We start from the raw sequence: 11,950 nt of genomic DNA on the forward strand, positions 1-11,950 counted from the left end.
GGTGCTGGCGTGACTGACACACAGAAAACCCCTCCTCCAGCAGCAGCAGGCATCCCTCCAAGGGTCTTCACCACAGGGAGCCCTTCCCACAGCCAGTGCCCCTCTGTGCCTGTCCCCAAACAAACCAGGACTGCAGCCAGTGACAGCTGTAGGACCTCAAGGCCTTTTTGACCTGCCGCTAGCAGACAGACAGTGGAGTAACTTCTATAAACACAAGACTTCTGTGTACATATTTTAACAGCATTTTTTTTCAGGACATTCTGTCATCTCTGCAACATGCTTTTAGTTCCATCTGAAATTTCCTGAGATTTTCACTCCCTCTTCTCATCTCCTTGAGCCAAAAAAAAGGGGGTCATTTGGTGAGAAACAATCCCAATGGCTTTCTCAGAAGCATCTCCTTTCTGCACTCTGTGTGGCTAGGCAGTTCAAGGCTGGTTTGTTCTCCTAGGCAATTACTTTCTCATACCATTCCCAAACTTACCTTCTAGATCAACATACAGAACTTCCTCAGGCTCTGACTTCCAGATCTGTTGGTATCCTGGGCTGCCCTCCTGATAAAATTAGTTCTGAATTATCCCACTGATTGTGCTGGTTTTACTTGTTTGTTAGCTTGTTATGGGAGAGGTGAAAGCTACAGGCTGACAGATAGATATGGGGAATCAGATATGTAGGTCTAGGGGTAGGTATGTAGGGCACAGAGTGCCCAGGAAAGGCAAATGAGCATGGACAGAGAGGTTTCGCAGAGAACAAAGAGCCGGTGCATTAAGGAAGGCTCATGGCAGCCAGGGAGGTTGGACACAGTGAAAATCAGCATTTCACATCCTAGCAGGAAAGAGAGAAATGTGAATTTGAACCAGAGAAGAGTGCCTCAGAAAAAATGTAGTCCAGCTTGCAAAAAATAACTCCCAACCCCAAAGTAATTTATTGTCGCTCAGGCAGATAAAAGAAGCGCATAAAATTGGTTCCACAAGAAGGTCAAATTAAGTACATGAACAAAATGCAAGCATATTATATATATATGTGTGTGTGTGTATGTATACACATATCTTCTGTTCAGCATCTCTCATTATAGAACTGAGGATCAATCATAGCCCCTCAGGGTTTCTTGTCTGGTCCATTGGCTCCTAGCCAGACAACCTCCCTCCATGGCGTTAGACTGGGGGAATGATGAAGGAATAAAGAATTTCATTAGAACAGGAGAATGGGAGATGGATTCACAGAGCACTGTGGGCTGCCAGGTGGTTATGTACAGGCAGAGACTTCATCAGTCCTTGTGATGCCAGTGCTGCAGTGTTACTTTCTCAGCCGGCTGCAAGAGAAAAGTACTACATGAGTACCACCCCCCACTTGTTTTTTGCATAGAGAATGACTGCCTGCCTCTGTGGCTGAGGATGCAAACAGTTACTTGAGCATCCACACGGCTACAGTTTAGGTTTCAGTTACACTGAGCTGCTTACTTGGCAAAGAGAGTTAGAGAACAACTGTATCAGCACTTGTACTGCACAGATTTATCTAGATTTTGATGTATCTGTACAGACTTTGTCCTCTCTTTATGGGGATTATTTTTTAACCTTGATAAAATGTAGGTGAAAAGAAGGTGAAATCTTTGACACGTTATGCTCTTCACCACATATACATCCCTGCTGTGATGGAGTATTTGCCAATAAACATTCTCACTGAATTCTTGGTGACAGTGAAAAAAATTAGGTGAAACTATCACAATTTGCCAATGTCACTGGTGAAAATGAAGCAGAAGTCTGGTTCTGTACCCAAACATTCATTGAGCTTGTTCATGCAACCATTTATACTTCCCTTCATGCTCCCCTTCCAGTGACAGAATGGCTGTCAGTGTTCCCAACTGCTGTTTCTGATGCCTGATACCATATAAGCTTAAAGACATGGAAAAGGGCAGCTTCTCTGCTGAGAAATCCTTGCTCCCATGAAAAGGGTCATGACACAATGGTGTATTTCATTTCACATCACCCAAGGCCTTTAGGAAAGGGTACAAATCAGACTGTTCTGTGATTTTTTTTTTTCCCTCCTCTTTTGTTACTCCTGGGAGGTTATTGGCAATTTTCACCAAAAGCAGTCCAGCAATGCTCTAGCAGAGCTGGAATTAAATTATGGACATCATGGATTTTTAAAATTTATGTTTCATCTTTGTGCTTGGTTTTGTGCCTTTCACCTCCACAACCTTGATATCCAGATCTCAGATTCACTGTGGACCCTACCAAAGGACTTTGGGACTCCTGCTTGGGTTCAGCTAACATCTCTCACCACTAAGATAATTTGAGTGAAACAACTCTGCTCAAAAGTTTTCCAGCACAGTGCTACCATGGGTGTGGGATTTAGCATAGCTCATAACTCTTAAGCAGGATTTAACATGAGTAAGAGCTGAAAATGCTGAAATGCAGCTGTACTGTTTCACCAAAGAGGCTCAAGTTCAATTCCTCCCTGCTCAATCATCCAGCTCCTCTCTCTTGAAAACAGTCTTTGCCCATTCTGGGTGCCCTCATTGTCACTTACTGTTGACACTGACATGTCTTGTTTTCCAGCAAGTGTTGTCTTGCTTGTGCCATCCTTTTTGCCCGTTGCTGCCAGGAGAGAAAGGACAAAGAACAATTGGATATTTTTATGCTTCAAATGCTTTCCTCTGAAGTGGTAGTAAAGTGCTGACATCTGCAGACTGCCCATCTCAAAAACTTGCCTTGAGTCTAAGGATTGACTCTTTGTCTGTCCTGCCCTGCACCCAGACAGGAAATCTGACTCCTCCTGTGGTTTGGAGAGCCAGTAATCTCTGCTCCTTTCACAGGGACCATGGCACTCACCCTTCTCCGCTGCCAGCTTACACCACTGATGATGCACAGGCACCCAAGGGCAAATGCCAATAAACTGCCTCCAATGCTTGCTCCAATTATCACATTGTTAATCCAAACAGAAGCTCCCTCTGCGGGACGATACAAATATTTAGACACAGAAACAAATAGAATTTTATAGCTTTAGGGTCGGGGCAGGGATGTGATGCTAATTTCCATACCCACGTGGTAGTGAAAGCTGATCTTTTTGTCACCATCTTCTATGAGGTGACAGCTCCACAGCCCTGCAGTGCTGATGTTCACCTCCAACTTTACTTCACGCTGCTTTGAGTTCTTAATGTCCATCTTGGCGCCATTGACAGGTTCCCAGCTCAAGTAGGCATTGGGTGCGAGTGGTCCGGAGACCTGGCAGGTCAGGGTCACACTGGCCCCTCTGGAGAGTGGCCCAGCAGGGTTAGCTGAGACTGTAAAGGCAAGACAAGGACATGTGAGTGAGGGGATGGGGAGATGGGGCCATCCCCATGCTTTTGGGGCTTGCAGGTTTCTGTAGCTCCTCCTCTTCATGACCCACTTCTCTTCCTTCCTCTCACCTTTCATCACCACCAGCTCTATCTTGCTCTGTGCATATCTTCTTTCGTACTCCAGCTGGCACTGGTACTGGCCAGAGTGATTGAAATGGACTTTGGGGAGCTTCACTTGTATGGTACTTTCAGGTATGCTTTCAGGTATCTCAAACAACAAGTTGTTGCTTTTTTTAGTCTCATGCAGCTGTCCTTCTGCTGTGATGCTGAAATCAAGCAGCTCATGAGATTCTACACCTTCCTGTTGTTTCCAATTCAGCTGTCCTGTGAAACCTTTTTTCCATTTTATCTTCTGGGAATTCAGGTCCCAGGACAAGATGACAGGACTATCAACAATTGCATACTTTCTTTCCAAATCTGGATTCTGAAAACCTGAATTTAGAAGAGACAAGGAATACAGAGGCAGGAAAAGCCATGGTTACGCTTCCCCATGTCTGCCCTTGATCCAGAGTGAGGCACGCTGCACTCAGTTTAAAAAGGACTTGGAGAAAAGCCATTACATCCTCCAGGAAGGTTAAACAGAGAAAGAATAAGACAGCAGAAAGATCCAAAGCTCCCAAGCACAGCAGAACTAAGAAGAACAGACCCCGAGGAAAGGAGAATCTTCTCCTCACCAAGCCTGGAGAGAAAAATGAGTGCAAGAGTGAAACAGAGCTCAGGAAGCAGAACAAGCCCCAAGCTCATTGCTGGAAGCCCTGGGAAGTCAACCCTAGAGCACCAGTGCTTGGAATGTGGAGATTAAAAGTTAAAACTCATGAGCTGAAGGGAGCAGTGGTTCCCAAGCCTGTATGTGAGTTCCATTTCTGTTGTCACATACCTAACACCTTCACTGCAAAGGAGATGTTCTGATTAATCAATGGAGAGTCTGAATGGATCTGACACACCCAGGTCCCGCTGTCCACAGTTTTCAGTTTCTTTAAATTCACTATGTATTTTTGACGGCTCCTGTTTTGTATTTCTGGTGTCACTCTGTTATTGTTACTGTCAAACAATGTGATGCTGAGATCGGGTAGAGGACTGGATGAATTTTGAGTTAAAATCAGCTCAGGGACTTCATTTTGCAGAAAATGCCCATCCAAAGAGATTGTCACTATAAAAAGAAAATGCACAGGCAGTAAGTAAGTTTGTCTTCCTGGAAGAGAGACACAAGTGTTACAGCAAAGAGAACATGGAGACACTGTGCTCTGGAGATGGAGGAGAAATGAACCGTGATAGCCCGGGACAGAAGAAATGCAGCTGGATAAAGAATCCCAGCAGAGAGGTCTCCCCAAGCTCTATGGTCCCCTCCCCTCCTGATGACCAAAAGCCCTACACTCACTCACAGTTAACGATGTGCAGCGAGGTGTGGACTTTGTGAGTGCCGTATTCACAGGTGTAGATGCCGGCGTCAGAGAGCTTCAAATCCCTCACGCTCAGTTTGTATTGAGTCTTGATGTCAGACCGGCCAATAATGAAAGATGGTTCTTTTGAAAAAATAGGCTTGGTTAGGAGGGAAGAGGTTTCTCAGCTGTGTGAGGGGAGAAGGGATAATGAATCGGAAGCCTTACTTCTCCAATATCTCTGATTATTTTCCATACGCCATAGAAGAGTATCAGAGTACTTCCATCTCACAACTGAGTCCCGAGGTAATTGTGATTCAGGAAGTATGCCTGTGCAGTTCAGGGTCACCTCCCCTCCTGCAAGCCCAGTCTGGAATTCATTTTTGTGAGCCATACTGGAGGTCAGGCCTGAAAGTCAATACCCACCCAAAAAAAGGCATAAGTTCACTTTCTGAAGGGTGGCTCAGTAAACCCTTCCCAGCCCTCCAAAAATATGTTGATATTTTTCCTCCCTTTCCCAGACACTGAAATTATCCTCAATTTCTGAATTTGTCACTCCTTTATATCATCAATCAAGCAATCAATCAACTGAGTTCTTTTATTATTGGTCATTCTCTGGTTATTCTCTTTCACATACATTCAGAAAAAAAGGAAAATACCAATAGTTATGGTGGACTGACCACCATTCATAATTTTGAAATGTCAACAATTTTACTGAGACAACCTTTTTCCACTGGATAAGACTTAGTTATTCTACTGGTAGCAACTGAAGGACAGCATATGTCAGCCCTCCTTCACACACTTGATGCAGCACTGACAAATTTGCTCACACCTTCTTCCAGTTTTTGCATGGATGAAGACTGAAAATACCAAAAAATGAAGAAATAAAGTAAAAAAGAAAGAAAGAAGGCTGACCCAATGTCAGGTTCCTGTTCTTGGGAGGAGGGATATGTGATAGTAAAAGAAATAGGTTGTATAAAGTTGAAGAAACATGAGGAGTTGTTTCTTGGGAGAATAATTTCCTTTCCTTCACTGTAAAGAAGGTTTCTGCAGGAGACCTTAAGAAAGAGATGCAGTTGCTAGAGATAAGACTGGGAATAACAGGATTGTGATCTCCTGCCTCGCTGCTGGTAAGCTCTTAGAGATGCAAATCCCTGAGGTGACCTGAGTACTGAAGAGCTATAGAAGTGTAAAATTAAAAGTTTACATGAGTTTAATGTAGGGTTTGCCAGAAGTTACATCCCTCTAAGAGGTCACCTGCAACAGTACCCATACAGGTTTTTGGTAATTGCACATTGGACTACAAAAGTTAATGATTTTGTCTTTAATTGTGAAATTAGAAATGTTATTAATAAGAGTTGGTATCTTTTGCTTTTCATTTGGTTCTAGGATGCACAAAAGATTTCCAATCTTTCCTCTGTGACCAGAGGAATCAAAGCTGAGTATCTGAGAATTGCAGGCTTGGCCTTATTCACTGTCTTTCCTTTCCTGGAAAATGAGCACTAAAAAATCCACCAAAGCTTATAACATTACCAGTCAAGCTAAGCAAGCCAGTAGCATTCCATTTGCAAGGGCAAATCTGTGATGAGATTCTGAAGATCACATCACAGATGTGGTTACGCATCACAGATATGTTTTTGCCCAGACAGCTGGAGGCAATGTGGAGGGCATATTTTCCACTCTGTGTGGTGTGTATCCTGGTTCTCACAGGACCCCCACTCCTGCATCTCTGTGGGGCAGCTCCCCAAACCCTGGTTTTGGCTGGCAGGCTCAGCAGGTGGGCTGGGAACAACCTGAGTCCCAAAGCTAAACCATGTGAGGAAACTTCTACAACACATCAGAAAGAGCCTAGAAATACACCGAGGGTTGTGAGGCTTGTGAAAAGGCTGTGAGAACCATGAGGGTTTGCTGGGCCCAGGACTCACCCAGATGCAGAAGCAGGAGGGCAGCACACGTGCAGCTCAGGGTTGTGCCACTCGACTCCATCGCTGGGAATGCTCCACCCCTCCCAGGAGAGCAGGGCTGGAAATGCTGCCACCGCCAAGGGATCTTATCCTGGAAGACCCAAATGCTCTGTTAATAATGTTTGATTATTCAGACCTTGATGGATGGGACTTGTTTCCCATTCAGCTCCCACCATCCTTCAGCACAGGAAAATGGAAGCTTATTGGGAAAGTCACCAGAGCCTTTTGTTTCAGCAAAGAATCCATCTGCAGCATGCCCCTGGAGTTTGGTAATAAACATTTCATTTTACTCATCCCTAGGTTTCTGGCATTCATCAGGCAGCAGCTGTTTATACTGCCAAGAGTTCTGTGCTTTTTTACTTCTCTATGGTGGGTTATCATCACTCTTGCAGAGATTAAAGCTAAACACATACAGGGCTGCATTAGCAAGAGCACAGCCAGCTATGCTGGAAGTAGAATGAAGTAATTATTTCTCTCTCTTTGGCACACCTGAGGTCTCATCTAGGATACAGGGTATAGGTTTGGGCCCCCAGTACAAAAAGGGTGCCAACAAACTGTATGGAGTTCAGTGGAGGGCTGGTGACATGGTGAGGAAGTTGGAGCACCTGACATAAAGGGAGAGGCGGAAAACTGGGCTTGACAGGGAGAAGGGAGCCAAAGTGGGATCTAATTTCAGTTTCCCATCATCTAATGGATATTACCTAGAAGAGTAAGTCACATTTTTCTCAGATGTGCACAGGTGAGGAGCAGGAGGCAGCAGCCATATGTTGAGCAGGGAAATGTTGACTAGATAGAAGGAAAACTTTCTTCCCACTGAAGGTGGTTCAGCAATGGAATAGATGCCAAGTGATTCCACGCAATCTCCACCATTGGAGATGCTCAGAAGTTGCCTTGTCAAGCCCTGAGCAACATGTTGTAGTTTTAGAGTCAACTCAGCTCTGAGTAGGAGAACCACCTGGAGACCTCCCAATGTCCCTTGCCATCTAAATATTTCCATGTAATTTTGTGATTCTATGATTACAGCCATGTATTATTAATATTTTTCTTCAGGTTTGGGTTTGGTTTTTTTTAACTTCTTACCTTAAGAAGTTGGATTCTTAAGGTAAGAAGATTGGATTCTTAGGACTATTCAATGAAAAGTATGGGGAGAAGGGAGGAATGAGGTCCACAACAAGAAGTTGCATTAATGGTAGCAAAACCTTAAGTGGGAACTGGAAGCTAATGGTCACGCTAAGGTGAGTTATCAAACTAGATGCAGTTTCTGACTGTAGCAAAGGCCAAGTGCTGGTAAGAGCTACAGCTGGGTGGGGTGACAAGGTGAAGGGGACCATGGCTGCTGGTGCAAGGACACTACTGAGCTCTCCATCCCTAAACCAAGGCATAAACCACAGACGGGAAGCCAAGCAGCTGAAATGCCCTGGGGAGTGAGAAGGCCAGTGAGATGACCTCACTTCTCTGGAAGCAGGTAGTCCCCATGTCAGGCGTGTGACAGACTGAAGGCTAGAGTCTTAATGGGATTAGACTCAAAAGAAATGCATGAATAATTTTCTACAGTATTTATATGTACGATGTGCAATATTAAGTGTAATGTATTCTATTAGAGGATAATTTAATACTGAAATTAATTTAATGATCAGAGCATGTGAAGCTATCAAAGAGTAGATGAAAACATCAGCACTACATTTAAATGGAGATCAGGTCAGTACAACATCTGACATCCAGACCGATGTGCAGACATGCACAGATGAAAAATATGTGTGCAAGAGTGAGACAGCAGCCATATGCACCATCATAAGAGAAACAGGTGGCAAAGACACAGTCAGAGGAGACTTGTGGCTTGCCTCGTGCAAAACAAAAAACCCACCCCAGGCCAGGAAATATTTGCATGAGCTGTTTTCTGCGAAAATTGTAAAACAAAGGAGCGAGTGCGGATGATTGGAGATCACTCCTAACAAGATGCAGAGGCAGTGATGAAGCAGTTTGCTGGGTTAAGCTACAGAATAAAGAAAGGGGCACTAACAAGGCATCTGTATGCATCTCACTCCGAAGGAACATCCATAACTGAGAACTGGCACGGGGCCCTGAGTAAGATCCATTCCTGAGGTGACAGGAGGAACCTCATCCCTGCTGTGAAATCTTGCATCACCTGTTCCTGTGGGAAGAAAAAGTCAGCCCCCACTCTAAAGTAGTATCTGTGAATTAACAGTTCAGTGATGGGTTTCAAATTTTTTAAGTCATTAAACTTTATATAGAACCTGAAGGTAATGGAACAAGTAAAAATTAATGAAATCGCTGAGTCACACCTCATAATTTTGTTTTGACTGGGAATCTCTATTCTCCTGTCATATGGCTTCAGTTTATTCATTGTCTTCTTGCTTCCTGGTTATTGAGCAAAACCACACAACCAGAGCACTGTGGGACTGATGAACTGCTGACCTTGTGCATCTTGGTAGATGCAGATTGATACATCTTTGTTCTTCTGGTTTTTTTCTTGGTTTCACATCTTCTGCATTCCCATTTTGTTCACACTAATCTTTGTATTTCTGTGGCAGATCTCCACAGTGTGATGTTACCACCTACATGCTACAAATCAGTGGGGAAAATGGGTTGCCTTCAGCTAGGATTTCTTTTACACACTTTCCTTCTCTCCCTGCCTATTTCTACTTCTCATGCATGCCACTTCCTATTCCCCCGTGCCTTTCTATCTCCTTCTGCATCCCTCCAGGCCAGATCCCAGGCAAGGCTGCTCCGGAGTTTACAGATCTCAGAGAGCAAGGCTCCACTGTGTTAAGCGAGCAAGCTGCTCTCATTAGCGGATGCTCGTAGCAGACCCACAGCCTCCTTACAGGCAGCCCAGCTGCATCTTACGGTGGTACTCATAAATTAGGCGGTGTCACAGAATGTCCCCAGGCACTGGAACATACTCATCAGTCCTGTTAAATTGCTAGTACATTTCCTGACACATTTTTGGCCGGGGACAACTCTCCCTCTCCCGAGCAACTCTTGGGATGCATTTAGGTGTTAGCATGGGCCAGGGACCTCTCCCATTAGGTGGCTGGCATGTGGCCAGTTCATTTTGGAGGTTAAGTGAGTTTAATAGCTCAGACCATCTCATGCCAGCTGGCCTCTGTGCCAGAAACAGTCCAGGCATACTTGATTTATTAGCACATCTAGCAACGGAGGAGCAGGGCTCCCTCCCAAGTGAACATTGATTTCCTTTTCATTTTAACTTCCCCCTCTTATTAAACTGGTTTAATTTCCTTCTTGACTTATTTTAATGATCCTTGCTTCTCTGAGGTATAGGAAAAGGAGAGCTGAGGTAGTGAGTGAGTTTGCTTCAGAAAATGATGCCTGCAGGACCAAGTCATGCCTGGAGAACATCTGCTTGAGAGCAGGGCTGGCAGCCCATCAGTACTGAACCCCAGTGGGTGATGGCTACAGAGACGTCTCCACAGGCTGGCACTGGCATGACACAGGAGGAAACTTAAATTAAAAACACTCCAACAAATAAAAACTCGGCAACAGCTCCTGGTGCAGAGCAGGACATCTCCTTTTCTCTGTGTTTTCCTGTGTCTCTTTCTTGCAGTGTGGTTTTGGTTTCTCCTCTCGCTGTTGTTTGTGGCTGTGCTTTTGATCTGGCAGCAGCTCGTTGTGACAGGGTTGGGGGCCCCCAGCCCTCCCTCCCTCCCCACAGGGCTCCACACCTCAGCTTCCGCTGCGGCATTTCCCCTGTGCTGCCTGCCCGGCCAGGGCTCAGGGATGCAGCTGTGCCTTGCCCTGCTCGAGAGGTAGCCTCAGCTGTGGGGCTCTGGGCTAAAGGGCTTCACCTCTCTTCTTCTCAGTTTAAAAATCTGAACCAAAGCTGACTTGGCTCTTTTACCAAACAGTGGTTTCTTTGAATTTACTCCTTGACGTTAAAGCAAACGTCATGCGAGCAGCGAGCAGGGTAAGAGACAAAGTGCAATGAAAATAGCCAGCAGAGAGCAAAGTTATGACAGCAGTGAAGGTCATTTCACAGTCCCTACTGTCCCCCTGGACTGTTTGACCCTCCCTCCATTTCCTCCTGAACATCTCTGCTCATCCAAGAGCAGATGCCACCCTCCCATTGGAGCCCCTGGGAGAGGAAGGCGCCGGATCAGGATCCATGGGTCACACAGGTTAAAGCCTTGTACTTAGAAAAGCAGGAATTGAACCTACACTAGAGGAATCAAAACCCTCCATACTTCCTTTATATTACTTTCTAGTAGGGTCAGCTAAACAAGCTATCGGGCCCATATCCCGAAAATGATGGTTCAACTCTTTCCCCTGCTTATGAACGCCCAGGAAAAACTAATCTTTATCGCTAGCTTACTCCTAGGAACAGCCATTACTATCTCAAGTAACCACTGAATTACGGCCTGGACCAGCCTTGAAATCAACACACTCGCCATCCTGCCATTAATCTCAAAATCCCACCATCCATGGGCCATTGAAGCCGCCACTAAATCCTCCCCAGGAGAGGTCCCACCATCAGGACAAGGAGGGTGCTGAAGTCACTGTGTCAGCACCAGCTGAGCTCCCCTCAGCCATGAAGTACCCCATGCCCAGTGACATGCCTGGAACCACATGGAGGCCGCAAGAAGTGGCTCCATCTCCACAGCCCAGGCTGCTCCCTTCTGGCCAGAGGGGAAGCCAAGACCTGCCAAAATCACCAGAGGCTGTGACTAATCAAGGCACTGTGAAGCACTCTGAAATCAGCTCTTTCATCAGCCTTCCCAGCCTTGTATGTGCTTGGGATGACATTTGGGTATCATCCCTCCGTAATTTTGCTCTGGTGAATACAGAGTCCCCACGAGAGGCTGTGACAGATCAGGTGGCACCGTCCCTGGGCACTCAAGAACCTCTAGTGGGGATGAGGTGGATGCTCAGTTTGGATGAGCCAAGCCCTGCTGTGCTGCAGGCAGACATGTTTGTGAGACACTGGGGAGGACAAAGGAAAAGACAAGGGAGACCTCATCACAGCCTTTCAGTACTTAAAGGGATCTTATAAAAAAGAGGAAGAGTGACTTTTTAGATGATCAGATAGTGATAAGAGAAGGAAGAATGGTTTTAAACTGAAAGAGGGTTGGTTTAGATCAAATGATCAAATGTGTTAGGAAGAAATCTTTTACTCAGAGACTGATGAGGCATTGGAACAGGTTGCCCAGAGAAGCTGTGGCTGCTCCATCCCTGGAAGCGTTCAAGGCCAGGCTGGATGGGGCTTTGAGTGACCTGGTCTAGTGGAGGGTGTC

General features: G+C 45.5%; 1 protein-coding gene across 1 annotated transcript; it reads right to left on the reverse strand.

Moving 5' to 3' along the window:
* Positions 1 to 980: 980 nt before the first annotated feature.
* On the reverse strand, positions 981 to 6,702 carry CD4 (CD4 molecule). Its single transcript, XM_036404331.1, has 9 exons — positions 6,642 to 6,702; positions 4,945 to 5,124; positions 4,720 to 4,860; positions 4,215 to 4,487; positions 3,407 to 3,769; positions 3,038 to 3,280; positions 2,829 to 2,947; positions 2,527 to 2,594; positions 981 to 1,309 (listed from the first exon to the last, which is right to left on the reverse strand). The coding sequence occupies exons 1-9, from the start codon at positions 6,700 to 6,702 to the stop codon at positions 1,294 to 1,296; spliced, it is 1,464 nt and encodes a 487-aa protein (XP_036260224.1). The 3' UTR covers positions 981 to 1,293.
* Positions 6,703 to 11,950: the final 5,248 nt, after the last annotated feature.

Source organism: Molothrus ater, chromosome 2 (genome assembly GCF_012460135.2).
Source record: "Molothrus ater isolate BHLD 08-10-18 breed brown headed cowbird chromosome 2, BPBGC_Mater_1.1, whole genome shotgun sequence".
In the NCBI taxonomy this organism is placed as follows: Eukaryota; Metazoa; Chordata; class Aves; order Passeriformes; family Icteridae; genus Molothrus; species Molothrus ater.